This window comes from Trachymyrmex cornetzi, unplaced genomic scaffold (assembly GCF_001594075.2).
Source record: "Trachymyrmex cornetzi isolate Tcor2-1 unplaced genomic scaffold, Tcor1.1 scaffold146, whole genome shotgun sequence".
NCBI classification, from domain to species: Eukaryota; Metazoa; Arthropoda; class Insecta; order Hymenoptera; family Formicidae; genus Trachymyrmex; species Trachymyrmex cornetzi.
In genome coordinates this window covers 53,870-78,453 of record NW_017296048.1, presented here as the reverse complement: position 1 = coordinate 78,453, position 24,584 = coordinate 53,870, and the positions used below count along the sequence as shown (strand labels likewise).

The following is a 24,584-nucleotide window of genomic DNA, read 5'->3' as shown; positions in this document are numbered from 1 at the left end:
CACGCATCGTACCTCCTTCGTTCGAGAACACGGCTGCGTTTCCTAAGAAACGACGAATTGCCGCGAACAGTAAAAAGAGCACCGCGATCGCACACGTCAAATCGAACGCGCCCATCAGCTTGGAAATTTTTCCAATCCCCTTTTTTTATCATGTACATATAATACTTACACAACGATGATGTAAAGATAATAATGATACTGTCGTTAAAAGTTACAGAATTCCAGTGCTGGCATCGAGATATCAGAAAAATTAAACATGGAAAAACCTTGCAAATATACAAGGTATTCTACACTGAAAGAAAAATTAGCTGCTGCAACAAATTAGATGGTTAAATATGGCATAGCATTTTTAATTGGTTGCAATAGCCAATTTTTGGTTGCTGCAGCCAATTAAAAATGCTATGCCATATTTATCCATCTAATTTGCTGCAGCAACCAATCTTTTCTTTCAGTGTAGGAACTCTAAACTTATTTTTGATAAATAAACTCTCGAGTTTAATAGTCATAATTTTTAATGTTACAATAATATATAATGAACTTTATTTTTTTTCCTTCGTAAATTTATCATTACGAAACCTGAAAATTTTTGGTAATAGTCGTTAATATGATTCTGAAAACGAGTAGATATATTAGAGTAGGAGTATCGATCGAACCTACATTGTTCGAGTCTGCACTTATACAGGTCTCAAGAGGCCCTTAACCCGCTTTACGTTGATTTTCATGATGATAATTGGAATACCGCCTGAAAGCTCACGTCGTAGTAATTGCAGCATCGTGCAAGACGGCCGATATAAAAAGAAATAAATAATCCGCAAGGTATGCTTCTCTCAAAAACATGTTTGTGAATCTTTGACAGATTTACGAATCGAAATTAAATGCTAAGGCGATTTGCGAATTAAAGTTAAATGCGAAAATTTACGACCATAGCGGCAAAAGGGAGAGGTATTATCCCGGTCCGTATACACGCGATCAGAGAAAGTTTGGCCTCATCCTCGAATGTGAGCCGACAGACGGCAAGGCGTAATCGATTGTGAGACTTTAGAGAAAGCCGAGACTCCGTTGTGGTTTCCGTTGCATTCGAACAGTTGAATTCCTGGCATTTTTTACGTGTTTCGTTCACGATCGTAAATAGAAGCGAGAAGAAAAAATCTCTCGGGATCGAGTCTTTAAAATCGACATAGATGGCTGCACATTGACGAGGTCCAACTGTCAACTCATTCTTCGATCCATGAGATTCACGTTCCTACGAACTCAGGTAAGAATTTCGTGTCCACGACTTCGTTTCACACATTCCCACTCTCTCTCTCTCTCTCTCTCTCTCTTTCTCTCTTCTTTTCTCCCCCGTTTCCTACGCTGAGCGACTCCTTGTAGTCTCTTCCTTCTTATCCTGCGTCGTATCGTGCACCTGGCTACCTGCTCTACGACCTGCTCGTTCGCCAGCGCTAGCGGCTGGCAACCGACAGTGTGCGGTTAAAAGCAGCACACACACACGCCCTTTATATAGAAGATTAAACTGGTAACTCGCCCTGGAAAACGCTCCTCATGCACTTAGAGACGCGCCTCCGCGCAGGAAGAATATGTCTTCTTCTACCATTGACGCAGTGTCCCTCAACCGCTCTTACTGTCCAACAACGACCGCGGGACTGGCATTCCGGAGATATAAATGTAGACAATTCTATTACCGCAGCGTAATTCCAAACATTCTTGCGTATTCGAGAATTTCTTAGAAAACCCAAGAACTGTACGAAAACCCACACAGAAAAATTTTTCTAAAGTATCTATAAAAGTTCATACTGAGAAAAATGGTCTGATTGGATTAAATAGAAATTATGGTGGAAAATGGACGAATCAGAATTTTTTGATTAAGTCTATTAGAATTCTAAGCATCTTACATAAATACTTTCGTAATCCAACAAAATTATTTTTAAACCTGAATTTATAATCTATACTGAAAAAAATTTCTGGTTGAAAATGGACGAATCAGAATTTTTTGATTAAATTTATTAGAATTCTCTTGAGATAATTAAAATTTTGATTGATAAAATATGATTATTCTGGTAAAAATAAAAAATCTGGTAGATTTTACCAGAAACATTGTATCAACCAGAATTATCTCAACTAGAATTTTAATAAATTTAATTAAAAAAAAAAAATTCTGATTCGTCCATTTTTAACTAGAAATTTTTTTTAGTATAAATTATAAATTCAGGTTTAAAAATAATTTTGTTGGATTATGAAAGTATTTATGTAGGATGCTTGAACTAGTTGTTAGAATGTAAAAACTTTTTGCAGAATTGCTTAATCATACTTATTTTCTACATAATTATTTTGATGATCCAACAAAATTATTTTCAGGTCTGTATTTTTACCTAAATTTTTTATAGATGCTTTAACAAAATAATTCTTTCCAACAATTACTTTCCGCGACTTTAATCCTCAAAGATAAAACCAAAGCTCGAAGGAAATAGAAATAATAATAAACTATAGAAATACATAAATAATACAAGGAAGATAATAAGATAACAATAAAAATATAAAGACAAGATAATAACATAAATATAATAACTAAAATAAACGCAATGAATAATGTTGCTCTTTTTGAGTTTATTTGAGCGAAAACTGCGAAATTGCAATAAGCTAAATTCATTTATTAACTTTGTCATAAATTCATGTTTATGCAAATTTGTTACAAACTCATTTGTTGAGTCACAGAGCGTGGTTTTCATTAATTATCGATGCAACGCACGAGAGGCATTGCACACTAAGCTTTACGCGCGAACGCATCGACGCGCGTCAGGCACGCACTCGGGAAGTCTGCGTCTCGTCTTGCCTTGCAACGGTAACTAAGCAATTCCAAAACGACAATTAATGCAACAAACGCGAGCGAATGATAGATAATACGCGGCGACGCGGATGTGCACGCATTCAGTGTAGCGGTCGTTCCTCAACTATGGATTTGTAACGTTGATTTATGACCGCGACGAGCAGGCGCGAGTTCCTAATCACCGACATTAGTACGCATTAATGCACGTAGAAAGCACAGATTGATGTTTCTCTTTCCCTCTCTGTCTCTATCTCTCGAGAAGCGGAAAATAATACGATAATAATTTACGCGCCGCGTAAAATTAAATAAAGGATATGTCGCGGAACATGCGATTCGACGGCAATTTCACCGATCGAAACTTTATAGGAAATACACTGTGCTGTCTGTATTTTATATAAAGTGTTTTATATAAAGTACAATAGAAACTCTATTATACCGAGAAAAAAAAACTATTCGTCAGATAAATCAAGCATGAAGCAAAGACTTTCTCAAACAAAAACTTTTGATTACGTTTTAGCTTATATTTCTCTGTCGTAATAACATTAATAACCATTATTATCACGTTAATTATGATTACCAATGTTATTGTAATTTGAATCTTATTGACGTACTGCCTCGTATCAATATTAATTAGCAGAGTTGGGTAGTAACTAGTTAAAACGTTAAAAGTTCAAAAAAAAAGTTAAAAAGTTAATAACTTTTAACTTAACTTAGTTAATTTTAAATGCATTGATTTTTAACTTAATTTAGTTGCTTTTAAACTTTAATTTATTAACTTTTTTTTAATTTAAAATTTATTTATCTCTCTTAATGCTAATATTTTTTTTCTTTTAAAATCAAACATTAGAGAATTAATTTAGAAAAAGTTCAATGATTTTATGATGAGAGATATATAATAAGAGCTACAACATACGGCATTTTATTGATTCTCGCTAGGTTTTATCAATTTCCGCTTATATTTAAATCACATTTTTTAGGTATTATAAATGTTATATTTCAACAATATAAATATGAAATGAGCCTTAGATGAAGAATTGTTGTAGAACAGTATGCATATCCACCCATTATCTAAATTTTTACGTACATTTTTCGTAACAAATATCTAGTCGATGTAGTCGTAAACATGCATGAGCAGTCGTTTCAGAAGTTAAAGAAAGTTAGATACAGGTTAAAGAAAGAGAAATAACGCAAACATATACCCTTCTCTCTCGCAAGATTTTTTCTAAAACGCCTTATATGGTGTGACTCTTATTATATATAAGTAACTTACATGTGACTATAAAATTAAATTTACCTAATAATCTATATTTGTACGTGTTATTTAAAGTAATTTCATTTTAAGAAAAATTAGGAAATTCTGATCTCAAAAATAATTTTTTTCAAAATTATTTTTTTTTTTTAAATTTAAGTTAATTCGATCTTAACTTAACTTTTATTAAGTTAATTCTTTATTTCTTCAACTTTTAACTTAATTTTATTAATTTTATAAGCCATTAATTTTAATTTAATTTAGTTTAAAAAAAACATTAACTTACCCAACCCTGTTAGTTAGTATTGCAATTAATATACAATATATAACAGGATTGTTATATACAAAAATTTTTCACATACATCCTTATAATAAAAATATTTAAATTTACTTGCGAAAATTAAGAGTTATTAATTTAACTCTGAGTTTTTTAATGATTGAAATATAGGTAATTGACAGCGATTTCGTAACGATGCGAATAAGGATTTTATTCTTTATTTCAATGTTCCAATTTTTTCTTGAGTTTAATGTCATTATAATAATGTTCGATTTCTATGAAGAAAAATACATAAGAAAATGTAGAAATAGAACGATTCCCGAACTGTCGCAAAAAAAGTGAAAGTTTATCCTTCTTTGTTATAACACTTTGTCGATCACGTAATATCCATCTCTCAATTTTACTCTAATTTTTTAAGGTAAAAATATTAATTAAAATAAAAAAATTTAAGATAAAAAAGCTACTCTAAATTTATACTCTCTTTAATTAATTTTTTCGAACATATAGAAACAAATAAAGGACGCGATCCGGACATGTGCGAACGTGAAGGAATGTCTATTCACAAAATCCGCTCTCTAACTGTAAGTCACGTGTTACACGATCGGACGACACGAGAACGAACGCAAATTCCACGCCAACAAATTCCACTGCGCAGCGGGGTGCATCGATCCCAATGTGGATGCAACGTGTCGCCGCTCCCTTACGCCGCGTCCGAGTCCGAAGTCGGACCCACGGGATGTCGTCACGTTTTCCTTGTTAATACCTACCCGAAGAAACCTCCTAGAGCCAGATCCCCGCGGCGTGTAGGTGGTCCTCGCAACTTTCGCGGTCACGATAATACCGACTCTTGTACGGCGAATACCTATATTTCTCTCGCTGAAGAAATTGCGTTCCTAGGGTGAGCAAAGTGAGAAAGATAATCGAATTGTTCATAAATATATATAAAATATAAAAATTAGTTAAGGAATATTTAGATCTAGGGATATTATATGTGTGTGTGGACACAAAATGCTACAATTATACACAATCTAAGTAAAATCTAAGCTTCTTTGTTTTTTATCTTCTAATTTTCACAGGTAAATATATAGTAGTTTATTATGTGTGTGTGATAGGTATGTGTAAGGTATAAGCCATTACTTCAAATTTTAAAACATATAAATAAAATTTATAGAATAAAATGTCTATGAAATTTAGAATAAAATACTTGAAAATCGGAAAATGAAGAACAAGAAGTCGCTAATCTCGTTTTAAAAAATTCGTAATTGTGATAGTTAATTTAGTTCCTTAATTTGTAGCTGTCCATATAACATGTAAAATAAAATAAATAAAAAATAAAAAGATTTATCAAGGATCTAACGTTAAAACTTAATAATTCAAAATTAGGAAAAATGCATTTGTTATAGAGGTAGAAAGTATCAAGAATGTTTGTTTTATCTATTTAATTTACTTTTGTTTTTATGTTCATAAAAAATAAAAATCAATTTTACATCATAAACAAAGTGACCGTAAAAAAAGCTGGACTTAAGTCACTATTCCAGTTTTCTTTACGACCACTTTATTTATGATGTAAAATTGATTTTTATTTTTTATGGATATAAAAACAAAATAAAAGTAAATTAAGTTGATAGATAAAACAATTAACTTTCTTAATACTTTCGACTTGTTTAACAAACGCATTTTTCCTAATTTTTGGACTTATGCCACTTGTCAACTAAGGGACTCAATTATAAACTCATGCAAGAGTCCTTTTCTTTTAAAAATGATATTTAAAATTGAAAATGAGGTATTCGAGACATACTGACACAGATTTAGACATTTCAAAATTTTATGAAAAATTATTAATCGTTTTTAAAAACACGTGATGCTCCCCTGCTTTTTGCAACGAGAACGCGGTTTATACATGCAGTTGAAGTGAAAATTAGATTCGATGATAATACGCGAAAATAATTCGCAAACTTAATTCCAAAGATATTTAACGATTGCGAAGTGCATTAGCGTTACTGCGTACCGACTTCCTTCTTCCTGCATGCATCTATGCATTAATCGCATACTACCGAAGCTATACACGTGCGCGAACTCGGAAGATAAAGTAAGAGAGTGGCAAGAATGGGCTTTACAATTACAGAATGATGTTTACTCGCGCATGAAAAAGATAAGAAGGAACTAACGAAAGCTGCACTAATTAAATTATCTTCACAAAATAAAAGGAATAGCTTTTGAAACATCTTACAGATAGATGATGTGAACTTTTATTTTAATAAAATATGATATTTATAAAAAATATTTACTAAAAAATTATTTTTATTCCGACACATTTGTTGAATTCATAAAATAATAATACTTTTTCTATTCTTTTCCTTTTGTTGTTGAATTGTGAAACTTTTAATACTATCAATAAAAAGTAGGAAAACATTTCTTTTCGATGTATACGTGCGCGATAATCTCCTTTAGAAAGAAAGTGCAATACAAGTAAGTACAACAGTAGAAAGCAAACTGCAGGTAAACGTAAACTACCAGGGGGCACAGGAAAGTTGACCGTACTTCCCCTTTCCTATTCTTCGCATCTTAGCGTCTGGGTGAAAATCGTTTGATGACAAAATCGTGATAACGACTCGCGTGCCGATCGATATGCTGGCGCTATTTTCCGTGCTGTGCAAGAAATCGTTTCTTACCACACTATTTCCTGAATGACTTTAATTTTTTTAATATAATAAGCGTTTTTCAGTAGCTACACATGACGATATAATCTCCTTTATTTTTTGCTACATTCGAAACCAATTTCCTGATCGCAATTGTATAAATATAGACTTATCAAGGCTAAAACCACGCACAAGATGTATTATGTGATATTTAATAATATATTACAAGGTTTTTTGATATCAATTCTTAGACGTTTCGGCCAATATTTGGCCATCTTCAGTAAATATAAAATAATCTCGCATTCGATATAAGAATTATATAAATAAAATTCCGCAGTCAAATATAAATTAAAATAAAATTCAGCTCTTTGTCGCATAAATCGTGCTCATCCTAACTGTGGTTGATAAGCTCGTGGCATTGAATGTGTAGAAAGAGAATTTCCAGATTTTCTGTTTTTACAGCAATTCGTTGAAACAAGTATTACATCGTGGAATCTTTGACAAAGCCAGATGGAAAAGTATTACATCGTGATAGTGTGTAAATTTGTTTGTCTAAGAATTGATATCAAAACCTTGTGTAATATATTATTAAATATCACATAATACATCTTGTGCGTGGTTTTATGCTCCTTTTCCTTGAATTATTTTCAATTATAAACCACTTTCTTAGTAATTATATTATCAAGACTAATTATTATTTCTGTATCTTGGAATATCACATATCTCCCAAGTGAATGAAATACAGACGTGACACGCGACGTGTAACTATACCGAGCAATTTGTAAAAGTATAATATCGCACAGATAGAGGTTTGCACGAATCGTCTATGACAACAGGTGCACGACATTCATTCCCAATGGATTCTCAAACATTCAGCGACGCGCCGCTCCTCCCCCTGAGTTAGACGGCGTCCTAATTTATACCTCATTTGCCGGTGTACCTGTCACACGGGGAGGAGATGTTGCACGTCGCGGCCAGCTGCGTAAACCTGAACAGCCGGTATATAGGTGCAGAGGTCAAACGTAGAGAGTCAAAACGCCGCGCGCCGTCGTCGACGTCGTCGGGGTGCAACGGACGGGGGTACACGTGCTGGTGCTAAGTTACGAGAAACTAGTCGTAAATCGAGGTGAGCTCCGAAGTGCCTTCACCGCCGTGGGCGCCGATATAACGGTGACGGTCAGGTCGCCTGTGGCCTCCTTTTTGCCATCCGTCCGTTCCTCGTCTGCCGTTCCTCTTCGGCGTTCCACCGTCGACTTCGGCGATTCGCGTAACTGTACATTCGTTCACGTTAGCCCCCCCTAACCGTCAATGACCCGAGAAAGGCGCAGGGAAGGCCCACAAATACCCGGTGTCATGATATTATATGCATAAATCCAAAACCGCAGGATTAGAAGGGATTTAAGGCTCTCCTTTCACTTCCTATATCTGCTAGAGTTAAGCGCCAGATGGAGAACGTTCGCGTGAAGGGCACGATTATTAAAAAAGAAACACGTGAATGTATTATTAATTTCTGAATAAACTTACGTGAACATCGCGGCTTATCACTTTTCTAATAACCCAATTAACGCTGACGAGAAAATGTTACAGGTAATATCAGTGCGAGGTAAATAAAACTTGCAGCCTCTCTCCTAAGCTGGTTCTATTATTGCCTACTTTAAGAGACCTCGATGCCCGTTTGTCGATACTCGATCGATCAGTAGTGCCGTCAAAGAGAAATCTTTTCGATACATGAATGTATGCCGGCTTCTAGCTGTCTCGTAAGAATTTCGAGGAGCGTGGTAATCATGTTGATCAATGGCATGTTCTTGAATTACTTTCCAGGAAAACGAGCAGGTGAGGAGCGTGTAATTACGATTCCTTGAAAGTAGTATCTCCTGTTCGAATATTACACAATGGTGACGTACAAAAGAGAATTTTTTTTGCATCCGCCCTCTAATGCGCGCCTTGAAGGAAATTGACTACAATGATTCGGAATTTTAACGCAATTTTTGACGTAATGTACTGGATTCCGTTTTTATTTTATGTAAGTTTTTATATTTTTATTGTGTATAAGTTAATACTCTACTTTTTGACGCATTGTATCTGACTCTGTTTTAAATTATGTAAATTATTATATTATTTTTGTATAAGTTAATATTTGTGATAATCATTTTATATAGCTAATTTGGCATTTGGATAAAGAACGAGCTAAATTGGCGGGAATCATTTTTTTGGATTTTACGTTATTTATATAATTAGATTTATATTTTTATTGATAAGGACCCAAATTAAAGGGTTGAAACGTTTATTTGAATTGATTTGTTATATTCACATGAAAATAAAGCGTTTTCTGTGCATCCGAACAGCTGATGTAGGCTCTGACGGGCTTTTTTATTATTTTTGACTGAATGATTCGGAACTTGATTCTAAAAAACGTGAGCATCACGACATCTTTATGCTTTCGATATATCGATTATTCCAAAAAAGTAATAGATTTCATTTTAAGGAATTGGCGAGAGATTAATATTTTTAATTTACTGTAAATGAAAGATAGAAGCTTTATAATTTATATTAAACAATCGAATGATATATTAGGTGTTAAACTTAATTCCTGCCGTTTTTCGTCTCCAAAATTGATTTGTTTCGAAGGGAAGATGAATGAATACCTTAATCAAAGTAATTTCCTCCATTTTCTACTTTATTACTAATTAATAATACTTTATTAGTAATACTTTGATTAAGATATTTCCCTTCGAAACAAATCAATTTTGGAGACGAAAAACGGCAGGAATTAAGTTTATGCACATATATTGAAGTATATTGTAAATATAAGAAAAGAATCTTGTCCATTTTCGTTGCTTTAATTTTATAAAAATGATAAAAAATTTAATGATAAATTAAAATGATAAAAAAATTTATCATAATCTGTTTAATTATACGATATAAAGAATCAAAAGTCCATAGAGAAATTGAGAACATTCATTAAATTGGATACAAAATATTAAGATCTATCTTACGAACAACCTCAATTAAACATGATTTCGTAATTCGTTTAATTCCTTAAAAGATTCGAATATTTGATAAAATGGGATGATGTATTTTATTCTGCGTTTTCTCTCTCTTCTTCAGTGATTTGCGATTCAAATCCGTTCTTCCTGATCCGCTGTCAGAGCAATCGTGAATATTGAAGTTACCAGGAAGCAAGAAAAAGTATTCATCGCAACGCTGCGTTTTGCCGCCAGCGTTTTCTTACACGCAAAGACGCGTCGTTTGACACGTGGGAAAAAAAAGACCGTGCACTCGAAGCACTCGTGCTGTAACCACCATGAGAATTCGTCCTTTGTTACGATTACACATTCTATGTGCCGAGGGAAGGATAGTTTCGCTATAGCGGATCTCTATCTCGTTAGGCACGTTAATTCTTCGCACGGCGTTGAAGATTTAATGAATTTATCAAAACTACGGTACAGAAAACTGCGGAAAAGAAAAGGTCCGACGTATTCATTCATATGCAATCCTTCGCAATTCAAGTACGTAGATCCGTAGAGTATCCGATGCAAATTAATGCTCAATGCGTTTATTAACGGGATCGACAGGACTTTGATTGCGGTTTCAGTGGCTTCTGCACAATTAACAAATCACAGTTTCATCATAGTGCTGTCATTATGAGTCGAGTGGATTATTTACACCTGTCAAAGTTCAGTTATTCAATGCGGTTTACAGTGAATTTCTTAACCGACGCCGACTACCGTTGCTAATAAAATCCGCGTACGGAGACCTAATGAAGATTATTTAACACTTATCTAAGCCATTTACGCAATCCTTCCTGTTTATACTGCGATAGCCGACGTACTTAGCGAATAGTAATACTAATAATCATTGATTAAGCACGTCAAGATTAATGCACTCGATCTCGTTTGAATTTTAACAAGCAGTTAACTGCTTTAAAATACCAGTTCCTAAGAAAACTTTTCAGCTTTGATTTATTTAAAATACACCTATAAATTGTACAATAATATATATATATATATATCAAAATCAACGTTTCTTTAAGATTTTAGATTTTAACTTCATTCATTGCTTTCTGCTAAAATAAATTAAATATTATAATAAGTTCGATTTCTTTTCGCTTATTAATTAATTGATACTTATTTATAGTATTACGTAAAAGCAAGATCATTGACTTCTACTTTTTTCTATTATCTAATCGAGAAATCGGTCTGATTGAACGACTTCTAATACGGCGCGACGCAGCTTCGCGTTAAGACGAGATTCGCTTTCCTTGCAGCAGGATGCAGTTCAATGCGCTTTATGCAGTGGATGAACGCGTTGTCATCGTCACCCAGTATATGTCTCGCGAAGGAAGTGAGTAACAAGAAGAACCGGTCGACCTGGCACATAACCGCTTCGTATCCGTCATTTTTCCTTAGCTGATATACCTGCTTCTCCTCTGCCCCTCCCGATGTCTCGCGTCCCGACTCGTATATGTTCAGACTTTCCTTCGCGTGAATGTCACGTTGGCATTTTGCAACGAATCGCTATTAACTATCGTTACTATTATTACTTTAGTTATTCCTCTGCAATAATAAAGAGATAGTCTCGCGCTTTTCAATTGCTACGCCAAAAGGTATCGTTGATCCCATGAAGAAAAGTGAAATAATCTTCGACATAGATAGACTTGCTATTACACGACCGCGGATTCTTTAAAAATTTCGAAATTATCTTGCTTTATTTCTCTGTATAATAAAAAACATTTCGTATTTGTGTTGAAAACAATCCACCCAAGTTCTTACAAACACTTTTTCGAGGGAGTAACCGCACTAGCTGAAATATTATCCCGCAGATTACATGATTTCATCTGATTATAAATAATTTTTTTCACTATATATAAAGTAATTTGGTAAAATATACGATTTTATTTAATTAATTTTAATATTATACAATGTGTGTGATTTCTCGTGATTGCGTATGTAATTATCGGATTATACGTAGAGATTTCATATGAATTTTATAACGATTCCGAGGACTCTATCCCACAGATTACATTAAGTGGTTACTTTTTATTCAATTTCATATTTGAGTGTTAATTCAACATGATTGTTATTTAAATAGTTCATGTTAAATTGATATTTAATATTTTTTAGTGAATTTCGAAATGACCAATTTAGGAGTGAATAAACAAATGACATAAAGATAATATTTAAAACGTAAATTCTAAAGCTGAATAATAAATACACGTTAATTTAACATCATAAATATTAATTTTACTGAAAAAATATTGCTTCCATGATCTAATTATAAACTGTGTTAGTATTATTTTTTTTGTGTTTACCTTTTTAAATAATATTTGAGTTACCCTCTAATATATTCATCTTGAATTAACACATAACTTTGAATGAATCGTTTTTAGGACATGTGAAATGTGTTAAATTTAACACAAATTTTCCAACGGTGTAATTTCAATTCTCCAATATCTTTATTGAAAAGAATTGGTAATAATCAAGCTTAGATAATAGTTACTAATTGTTTTAATGAAATAGTTTCAGTCGAATGTTAACATAACAAAAAATTTAGTGGTTCATACAACAACAAAAAAATAGCGTTGAATCAACTAAACCTTAATTTTACAAATATTTAGTAATTATTACCAAACAGTTATTATTGTATTTGGTAATACTTATTAACTATTACACCAACATATTATACAATACGAAATTTTTTCTCACTTGTTGACAAATTAAATTTCAAATTAAAATTTTGTTAAAATTACCTATCTTAAAATTAATCGAAAAATAATACTTCGCGATGATGATATCTTTTTACGTAAACGTCATTTACAAATCTATAGAATTATGATTGCTCGACATTGTATAACAATCATTTTTCTTTCGATTTAATCCACTTTCTTCCTCTAATCTATAAAATAGTTTAGCAGCGTACAGGAAACCAAACTGGTCTATTGTAACTACGTATCAGAAATAACCAATATATTGACGATAACATCTAGTATCGACGCGAGATTGAAAAATCTCGCGGTACACAGTATTTCATCGAAGTTAACAAGCCACGCAAAACAATTTGCCACGGACAGATTTGCCGGAGGGGTAAAAGGTTGTGTTTTTCATGCCGTCGTGAAACTGGACCAACCGCGCTGGCCAAAGACGCGGTCGAAGGACCCTAGTATTCGAGAAAAAGGAAAAAGAGCACGGAAGACAGACAAACAGACTGGCCGAGCAGCGGCCGATTGCGCGATCGGATTACGTCAAGACATATCTGTCCCGCCCGGAGTTTCCTGGTACACATATCAGAGTGCATTAGAAACGGCATGCATTAGCGTCGGTCGCTGTACCCGATCCCACGACCTTATCGCTGAAAGGTTGAAGTAAGTTCACGCGGAAGGGAAAATCGCACGGGATTCGCAGATCCATGCTCCCACGAAAATCGCCGATTTGCAATTTTCCGGCGAACGAGCGTGGAAACGAACCGAGAGAGACACGGTCCCGTGCCGTCGCGAGTAAGATGCAATTAGGGTGTGAACCATGAGTCGATCGACAAGAAGGAGACGGATCGAGGGAGAGGAAAACGTCAACGTTATGGAGACACACACACGTATTAGCCCTCTCTTTCCTGCCCCCCCGCAGGGCTATGATTAGCATTCGCTTCTGGAGCCAGGTTTTGCGGCAATCCGGCACGCATGACTGGCCCGCATCTAGACACGCGCGCATATACGTAAAACCGTAATTTCGCAGCGTGTGTTAATAAAACGTCTCGTCGTCCCCCCCGACAGGATAATGATCCGGAATCGATCTGTTCGCCCGTCGATATATGCCGATATACATACCGCGATCTATTAAGATCGCCGCTAAGAAATGCGTGACAACGCCGCGAACAGCATTTCCGAGAGATTCATACGACGGATAAAGCGTATCGAGCGAGATACGAAGCGCTGAGAAACGATGTAGAACTTAAATCATACTTATAACCGGTATTTCTCTTTTATAGACGGTTGAAATAAGTGCGATTGCGCGTTTATTTCCGAACGGAGTATTTCGTTTGATAAATAACGGATTTAATGAGATCGTGTATCAAGTAAAACTTGCCTTTAAAAACGATCGCGTCAACTTTAGATAGTGAAAAATTGTTGTAGAAATAAATAAAACGCGTTTTGGCTGAGCCATGATGGAAGAAAATGTCTTCCACCATAGGCTAAACCTCACTAAAAATTCACAATTGATTCGTAAATACATATTTACTTTCACATATCTAATTAAAAAATTAGTGGAAATTATGCTGATTTCGAATTAATGCGATAAAACTATCATGGAACAAGTCGAAATGAATTCCAATCGGAATTATTCCATTTTTTTAGAAAACACAGTAGAGATCTAGGGAATAATTGAATAATTCCAACCGGAATTCATTCTGAATAATTTCATAATGAGTACCCTGGGTATGTATTACGTAATTGTTCGGAATAGATTCTGGTCGGAATCATTCCATTTTCTCTAGAAAACACAATAGAGAAATCTACGAAATAATTGAACAATTTCAATCGGAATTTATTCCGAAAAACTCTATAATACGTACCTCAAATATTTTCTAAAAATTGTTTCATATTGTAACAATTATTATTTATTGTACATATAATAAGGGCTATAAGTATTTACAGATTTTCAATCAATTGTCACTCAGGTATCATTTCATCTTTATTATTCATCGAATGTTGAACAAGAATAACACGGTACCTGAGAAGTATTCAGGCAGAAATCTAAACACGCCTTAAGACTGAAATCTTTTAACAAAATTCTCTGAAAATTCCTGGATTTTCCAGGTATTCAAAATAAGATTAGAGAACCGTTTGATGCATTTTTGAAATAAATTGGAATGCAAATAATGTGAGTAAAAAATTAAACTATATTGTAAATTAGTAGAAAACAGGGATTCTCTACGAGAGACAGTGGAACTGTATTTATCTTTTCCTCCATTATTGAAGCCACAAAACCTATAAGATAAGTATAGGGAAGTCTCGCAACAGTGTCAGAAAGCTACTATTCTCGTTTGTTGTATATATATATATATATACACTGAAAAAAAATGCTGTTAATTCAATTAAAGTCTATATTACGGGCTGTCACTAACATAAGTGATTAATTCATGCGTATATTTTATTGATATAAAGGCTTGATTATTGAAATAATAATTTATGCCTTTTTGTGTCAATAAAAATATATATGAACTAATCACTTATGTTAGTGGCAGCCCGTAATATAGACTTTAATTGAATTAACAGCATTTTTTTCTCAGTGTATATATATGTGCCACTCAGATTTTTTTAAGTACAAATTTATGAGTTACACGAAAATTTATGTAAATACATTGTATACCGTATTTATTGTTAACCGATTATCGACATTTTATATTATTAAGAAAAAATAAAAAAAGAAACAATATTCTTAAAAAGAGACAGAATTTTAATTTAAAGATAAAACTTCAAAAATTTCTCTGAGATAAAATTCTATAAAAATCTCTAATTTTTAAGGAAAAGAGAAATATCTGGAAAATCCCAGGTTTTCAGATTTTTTTTCAAGTAAGTAAACATCCTAATAATATTGCAATAACAAATTGAAGCTATTTCTTTTACATTCTCTTTTAAATTTCGTTCTTCAAATACATTTTAATGCATTGTGCACGCACATTTTTTAAAGTTCTGAAATTTAGAGTTCAAGAATTTTTTCTATTCGCATTCTATTCACAATTTGTTTCAAAATTTTTCGTATAGATTGCTGTAAAGTATTTCTTACAACATAACAACCGGACATAATTACTTTAATATTTTATTACCCAGCCATTAGTATGGGATTATAACGAAATGCAAAAACGAGAAACTTTGCGTGCGATCCGGTCTCGTCGTTTGGTTCGGTAAACACGAGATATCTCGTGAGCCGTACGCAATGAGTTAATATTTCATAAATAAAAAGCTTCTAATTAGCAAAATCGCATCTTCAACAAACCTGCTTCTATCGTTCGAACTACCTTTCACTGTCAGCGAATTATTATTCGATTTTTCGACCTCGAGCTTCAACCTCGCGAAAGGACATCGTATCGTGACATAGTTAAGAAATTATTGGTACTTAGATCTTGTAATGTGCAGCGGTTTCTTGCCTCGCGTGACTTCACGACATACTGCTTCGTGAGATGGTGATACATAAAAAATTTTGGCGAGTGATAGTCAAGGTTTCGATAGTTTTATAATTCGATATGAAACCACTGAGGAAAGATTATTCAAATATTATGCTCGATATTGTAATCAAAAATACTCGATGGATAAATTTTTTACGATATTTGCAATATTAATAGCAATTCAATTTACGTCAACTGAAAGTAATTCGTACAGTCAAAAAACTTTTGTATTTGTATTAGAAACGATCCTAGTCCTTATTAAAATTTTGTTAAATTGATATTCAATATTTTTCAGTATTAAAATAACATAAAAATAATGTTTTTAAAACGTAAATTCTAAGATAAGTGAATCAAATTTGTTAATTTAACATATTATAAATGTGAATTTTAACGAAGAAAAAAAGTATGAATATAAAGAAATATGAATTTAACATGGTTGCTTACAAATTGTCAGTGTTATGATTTTGTGTTATTTTTTTAACATATTCATCTTATTTTAAATTAACACAAAAATGTAAGTGGATCATTTAGGATCTAGATTAGGAAATTTAACATGAAATGTGTTAAATTTAATACAAATTTTTCAACTATATAACAATATAAATCCAATATAACATATGGTTACATGACAATTATATTGTTGAGTGCAAAATTATAACATTAATGTTATGTTATTTTAATTGGCATCAACTGGGGATATTAATACGTGATAAAAATTTGTGTTGTTTGTCAAATGATCGTCTTCAAGTTTTCGAAATAACCCTAATCTACTTGACTAGAAGAACCAGAAGAAGATACATTTATTGCAAATTGAATTCATACATATAAATTAACAAGTCCAGACATCATCGAGGTGGAAAGAAGGGGATTCGCCCGACGTACAACGTATACTTATTGAGAATAAATTACAGACGACTGCTTATGAATTTGGATCGGGATTCGGGCGATAAGCAACACGCAACGATCCAGCGGATCACGCGTCGCAGTAATATAAATCGAGACACGCAATTCACGCGCGGCGTTTGCATAATGTGGACGCCACGATCTATTCGCGCGTAAGAGCAGAATTAATCTTTCGCGACAGAAACTTTTTGCGCAGAGAAACGACGCAGAAAAAGCCATTCTATAAATAAAAAATGCAAGAAACACGGCGGTGGCAACTGCGCTAACTGTATCGATTCGATGTTGGCTGCAACGATCTCTCTTGCGTAAAATAGTACGTGAATTAGTAAACCATTCCCGAAATGCTTGCTAACACGAACCATTATGTCTGAGTCAACATCTCTCAATGGTCATATTTGCCGGTCACGATTAGTAACCGCGTTGTGGTGAAGACAGATGCTTTCTGGATGACTTGTCAACACTTATATAAATGCTCTCTCGCCGTCGAAGCCGCCGCAAATATCATTTTATTTTTACTATACAGGGTGAACCTCAACGTTCCGGCAAGACTTTGAGATTTTACAGAAAATCTAATTCTGAATAAAAAAATTCCTATAACATGCATATCGAAAAATGCTTCCTTAAAAAATGATAAATTACAAAAACTAATAAGTTTTTATAGACTCCTTTAATTAAAACAACTAATGAAACCATAAAAAATATATTACAGGCAATAGGAGTCGACGTTGGTTATCGCAGTTATTTTTTAAAAATTTGACGATAATTTATAATATATTAACGAGTTACAAAATGTTGCATAAGAGAGATTCATTGTTCAGTGTAGAAGCGTCGACTGTGTGAGCTTGAGTTCTCATTGCCACTCAGCTTTCTAACTTTGTGAGTATGTGACTTACCTCACAACAGTAAACGGTTCAATTTTTGAGAAGAAATACGTTGGAGATATCATTTTGTCATGCAATACTCCAATCGTTGCGCTAGGGGGAAACATTGCTGATGAAGACTCAAACCATGAGTGGAAACGTTCAAAGTTAAGATTTATATTTTTAGTATTAAGAAAAAAAATTACGCTAATTGATAACCAGCGTCGACTCCTATTGCCTGTAATATATTTTTTATGGTTTCATTAATTTCTTAAAAAGTTAACACCCTAAAACCTCTGAAATCACGGGTCTTTTTTTATAGCATTTTTACAAATTTTAGGGAAAGTATATGGTTTTACAAAAAAAAAGTAACAAAAGTTGTAAAGAATTAAATTATCTTTTAAATAAGATGAAAATGACAACAGTACGTTCCATAGGTCTTTTGAAATAACTATTGCAGTTTTCAGTTTTACAAAAAGTATTTTTTCGATTACTGACGATAAAGCTTTTCAAAAACATTCTTTACTTATAAGACCTAAGGCCCTAATAATAATATATATAATAAACAAAAAATATTTTTAAGAAGCTATATCGTCGATAGTCACAAACAACACTTTTTTAAATTTGAAATTGGCTACCTTAAAATTTATGTAACTTACATAGAATCATTTTGATTTCTTTTGAAAGATAATATATCTCTCTCTGGATATTTGTAAAATGTACCATAAAATAACCATATCAGAAATAGTTGGGCCCTATCTTTTTAAGGGAAACATTTTTCTATACATGTTCGTGAGAAACTTTTTATTCAGAATTTTTCTTATAAAATCTCACAGTCTGATTGTGGAATGTTTGGATCCACCCCGAATATTATGTGGATTAAAGACAAGAGTCCGCGATTATATTGTACAAAATTTCGGCAGAAAATGGCAAGGGGTCCTCAAAATTGCCGGGAGTATCACGCGTAAAACGCACGTTCGCGTGTATGCCATATTAACGACACTCTTGTGGCTGCAAATTATGGACACCGCATACCAATCCGACGCGTCCGTATTCACCTTGCGAGCTTCCTCTCTTGCAGCTCGCATACGTAAAATGAAGATATCAGAGCTCGGTTGGGCCTGCCGTACCTCCTCGCACACGTCGACCTTTATTATAAGATGCCCTTTAAACTCCGTGCACGTGAGAGCAACCGCGCGCATAATTTTAATGTGTAAGGGTTCATTTCCCCATATCGTATTCTCTGTTGCTCGAAAGAAGTACATAAAATAGGAATGGCTGTACAGTAAAAACCATAGAAAATGTAGCGCGTATATCGTTTGTATCCGAAAAATCGCGATATCGCAATGATCGCAATTCTCTCGCTTCAATACTCCGATTAAATTTAACGAAAAAATAAATGATAGTCAAGAAGTTGAGTACAGTAATGGCATAAGTTGAAAAGAAATGCTCTGTTTTGAAATAAAAATAATTTCAATGAAAACATAAGCCAAGAATTCAGTTACAAATAATACAGTTTAGTTATAAGTTCTACAGTTCTGATACAATTGAATAACAAATTTAATGTAACAAATAATTTAATTTAAGATAAGGAATTTAAAAAACAGTCATGATTAAACGTAGATTTGAGACTTCTGTTTTCAAAAATGATTATCATTTAAGAGAAGGTTTGATTGTGATACACAACATAGAGGATATACTAGATGAATTAATTACACTAATAGCGACGAGAAAAATTCGATTCTGTCTAAATCACTAACTAGCATACCAATGAGGCATATGGGAAATTTTACCAACTAAAAATATAACTATTATAGAAGTAACGATTTCAATAAAAATTCAAGTAAAATAAATATCAAAGAATTATTCGAGCTGGTTGTCTTATACAAAAATTTAATATTATACAAATAAAATTACAATAAATCTAAACAAAACGTTTCGACTTTTAATTTGGACATCCCAAATGATTATAAAGTATATAACTGTCATCGATTTGTCAATACATAATTATACCGTTGAATATCTGAAGAGCTTTCTTGCTCTCCAATTCTCTTCATAATATTGTCGCAATACATTGAACAGATCTTAGAACAATTATAATAATATCGTGCGTAATTTTAACTATAAGTTTTAAAAAAATGACACTAATTATTAGATGCTATTTTTAACAGTAATTTGAATATACCATATATAACTTTTAACTATAAGTTTGAATACTGAAAATGACCTAAAAGTCGAAATGTCCAAATTTTTATTTTAATAGGATACGAATTTTGAAAGATTAATTTCGCAATAACTAGTGTTGACTTTCGTGCTCCTTTCTTATTATTAATTTATTCACAAAAAGTCTTGGTCAGTTTATAAATAATTTAATAGCAAAAATCGGAGTGATAACGATATAGGGCATCAAATTGAATAGATGTTAAAGTGATCGACTTTAGACTGCTATTTGCATCCAGTCTGAGATTCTTCGGGGAAACGATTTCTCAGAGTCGTCAGATTCGACTTTGCAGAGCGCGTGCTCCGTACCGGAGGCGGTCTGTGCAAACTTACCATGACTGCACGTGTGCGCCTATATGTCACCTAATGTCGCAGTTGTCGGCTGTTCAGCAGGGGCATGTCTACGAAGGAGGCAATCGGAGCGGCTGGCGTCGAGAGCGAAACTTGAAATCGTTGTCTCTCCTTCTCTTTCTTTCTCTCTTTTTTTTCTCTCTCTCTTTCTCTCGCTATGTCGTTGCACCCTGCACAGTCAACACGAATCACACCATACGTAAACACATACACACAGAGAGATGCGTGACGCAAACGCGCGCGTGCATACGCCTCCTCCACTTTTCCACACACAAGAGTTGTACGCAAAATTTTCTACCTTTTCGAATCTCCGGTACAATCGAGGAAGACTATCCGAAGGATTCCCGCGCGATTTTCAACACTGATACCGAGAGGAATCGATCAGTAGGTCAATGGGGGAAGAACGCGCGCCAGCCCCTCGGAAGAAGCCACGTTTCCGGCGACGCGTTTGCTTTTCTTTGAAGAAAGAACGCGTGGCCGGCTCGTGTACGATCACTAGCCAGTTAAGAAGGCAAGAGAAGCGACGGACGGATTTTCAACCTGGCGAACACCGACTGAGCCCACGACCGGCAGGTAGGTGAGCCGTTGCCCCTCCACCGATCGCTCGGTGCCGCACCACCACTGGTCGCCGCTCACCGTGTTCTCCATTCTCATTTCCTTCGCTTCACTTGCCTTCTGCCGCTCCTTCTACTTCTCTCCTTCTTCGTCCTCCTTCGTTGGCTTCGCTTCTCTCACCGCACGTACGCGCGTTTCCTTCAGAGTGGCTCAGAGACGGCTGTGCCGTCGGGCAAACTGGGTGATCGCTCGTGTGAAAGTGCATCATCGTGTTCGACTGTAACGATCGCGATGATGCACTTTCGTGTGTATCTTTATAAATGCTTTCGTCGAGATCCTTGCCGCGAAGACCTCCCACATTATAACGTCAGGCTCTCGCAAACGCTGAGAAGGGCAACTAGAGAGAGAGAGAGAATTGTATAAATACATCGTTTCTTGAATCGTCCAAGACACTTCCGTGAAAAAATCTTGCTCAATTATTTCCGCCAGATCGTGAAACATACTTTTAAACGTCTATTAAATCTCCATTCCTATAAATCTTATCCTTAAATCGAAGAAGAGATTCAAGCGCAAAAACAAGCATTCTGCGTTAAAGAAAAGCAGAACTTTGTTCAGAAAGTATATTTCTAGTATAGAAACTCTTACTCACAAAACGCATCGGGATATCATAAAACATAGCCTCCACCTTGAACTGTAATTAATAATTTACAAAAGTCTCATGTTTACAGAAGTTTTTGCATGCACAAGGGCTTCGTATTAGACTACGAGAAGGCTATAAGATTTCATCGCATGTTAAATATCTATAAGCGCTTTATCACCGAAGCCCTTGTATGTACAATAGCTTGCTCAATGAAGTAGAGCCTCGTATTCATTAGTAGTAAATACGTTGCCTAGGGCACCGTTAGCTCTGAAGCCGCCTCTGTGTCTCCCTCCGTATGCTCGTGGCTTATTAACGCACAACCGGACCATAGTCATCATGTTCTATCTGCGTTAACGAGATTACGTCCCACATAATTATATGCCTTTCGGTGGAGGATTATTACGGTCAAACTATATGTAGCTACGAACAATTTCAATATTTTGCATGAAACCGTAATAGTTATAAATTTTAAGGTGGAAAATACAATCGCTAATCTGTTCATTCTTGCATATAGTTTATTGTGCTTTTTTAATTCATTTTAGATGAAAATTTACAAAATCTACACAATTTAGCTTTTTAGAAGTATGTATATATGTGTGTATAAATAAAACATTAAACCTCGTTACTCACAATGATAGGAAAACAGGTTTGTTCAATTATTACAATGCGTATATCTATAACTATACATATTAGTTTATTGATAGTCCTATGAACAAATTTAATGAGACGCGATAACAGCGTTTTGCTTTGCTACTTCTTCTTCTTCTTCTTCTGCTTCGAGTGCTGCTTTATCTTTAGACAGATACTGTTCAAAGTCAACTTTAAACTTTTCTGATGATGGCGAACAAGTAATTAGAGCTCTATTAAAATATAATAATTATAATTATTTATTTGTAAATGAGATCATTTTAATGTGAATGATTTTCAGTGTTACCTTGTGATGAAAGGTCCTGGTCGATGTGGCCTCGCTTCGTTGACATCCTTAATAATGGTCGCAAAATTCTCCTCCAACTGTTTTATATCCATATCAAGCTATAATATATGAAATCGATTGGTAATTTTTTGTGAATCATAAAATATATAATTCGCACCAATATCTATATTTATAATAAATACAAAACATTTGTATAAATAATATCAAGAATTTACCGTTCCAAATGCAACATCGACGGTTCCAAAAGAGTTAAGAGTTTCATGTGGCTTTCCTGTATATCTCATACCAGTTAAAAACTTCGTTACCATTGTTTTTAAGTCAGTACCCAAGGTACCTAGTAGAACAAAATTTATATGATAAAGAATATAAAACATTTATTTTAAAACAGATGCAAATCGTTCACTTTCGTTTTCACAAATCTTGTATAAAGTTTATATTTTAAACCGGACTAATAATATTTTTTAATTAGACGGTACATATGTTGCTTTACATTTTACTAACAAAGCATGAAATTCAATGCAAAGCATTTTCAGATATTACTAAGTGTATACTTTCTGTATTACTATTATGCTACATGTGTACTACTTTCTACGCTAACAATGTATTTATGTAATGCACTCATGAAGAGCACACAATATATTACAAAGATGAAAATTTAAAAGTATAATTACATATTTCCACTAACCTAATTTAGTGCTGGGAAATTTCTTTCTCATAAGTCCCCTAATTAATAGCAAATCAGGTAACATAGTTGGTTCTGACAAAATAATATCGTATTCCTTCATTGAAAATTGTCCATTCTAAAATAGAATGGCATCAATTATTAAACAATAATCTCTCCTTGATATATGGTACATATAACAAGTACACATAATATGCTGTAAGAGATAATGTCTCACTTGAATCTGTTTTATTAACTGTTTACCACCAACATAATCAGCTCCAGCATCTCTTGCAATCTCTTCCATTTCTGGACTCTTACAGAATACCAGTAGTTTTCTGGTTTGACCATGATCGAATATATGCGGTAGACATACTATTCGTGTAAAAGGATCGACAAATTTTGTCTTTTTCACACCCTAATAACATATAATTATACATTTAGCACAGTCTTATATATCATATATCTTGCATAGACTTTCTTCTCCTTATTTTTACCTGCATATCTAATTCTAGAAATGCTTTTATAAGCTCATTTTGCAAATTATATATAGTAGGATGGTGCGTTTCACGATGATTCTGCACTGCTTCTTCAAATGAATCAATTTTCCATTTATGATATTTTGAAATCCATACATTATCTATTGGTTCGGGCTTTTTACTGTCGTCTGGTGAAATATCCTTTAGCTCGAGTGTCTTCTTTCCACCTGCACTAATATCGCAAGAGTGCAATATTGATGTTAATATATTAATAGTAACACATATTTGCATATATGAAGATGTGCTTACGTTTTCGCTCTCTGACTGTGCGGGATGAAGCCCACCTTTTCAATGACCTTCTTGACTTTTTTCTTCCTTGCTTTTTCTCTTGTACCCTTCCTGGCAGCATAATTTCGCGCTTGTAGGAAACTGATTAAGGGATAAAAATTAAGATACGATGCGTGTCTAAACGTCGCGGAAAAATTGTTTAATACCCAACCTGTAAAACGAAACGATCTTTAGAAATGTATAACATCATCTTAATTATTGTATTGAATGAAAAAATGTAACTTTATTGTGAGGTTATGTACAAGAACTCTCATGAAAAAAGCACCAATTATGGAAATCTTCTTGTTCGTTAAATAACAAGCAAGAAAACATTTAATCAGTTATTTTTGCATATATTATTAATGTAATATTAAAAGAGACAAGACAAGGCATGTACCATTAACTGCTGCCATGTTTTATCAAGCTGTATCAAGCACAAGACAAGCAGAAGAAATGGAGCACAAACTAATCGCTCCATAGATAGCGCCGATAGCTTTGACTATATA

At 33.9% G+C, this 24,584-nt stretch overlaps 2 protein-coding genes across 3 annotated transcripts in view; both read right to left on the bottom strand.

Moving 5' to 3' along the window:
- Cad99C (cadherin 99C) overlaps nt 1-21,022 on the bottom strand; it is a 160,034-nt gene extending 139,012 nt beyond the window's left edge. For both annotated transcript variants that reach the window (XM_018501965.1, XM_018501966.1), the window contains exon 1: nt 20,465-21,022. In XM_018501965.1, the coding sequence (XP_018357467.1) occupies nt 20,465-20,467 (3 nt within the window). In that variant the 5' untranslated portion in view covers nt 20,468-21,022. The remainder of the gene's footprint in view (nt 1-20,464) is intronic.
- A 1,324-nt stretch (nt 21,023-22,346) lies between these two features.
- On the bottom strand, nt 22,347-24,574 carry mRpL1 (mitochondrial ribosomal protein L1). Its single transcript, XM_018501964.1, has 8 exons — nt 24,476-24,574; nt 24,061-24,250; nt 23,770-23,983; nt 23,511-23,690; nt 23,297-23,411; nt 22,827-22,945; nt 22,612-22,709; nt 22,347-22,537 (listed from the first exon to the last, which is right to left on the bottom strand). The coding sequence occupies exons 1-8, from the start codon at nt 24,489-24,491 to the stop codon at nt 22,396-22,398; spliced, it is 1,074 nt and encodes a 357-aa protein (XP_018357466.1). The 5' UTR covers nt 24,492-24,574; the 3' UTR covers nt 22,347-22,395.
- Nucleotides 24,575-24,584: the final 10 nt, after the last annotated feature.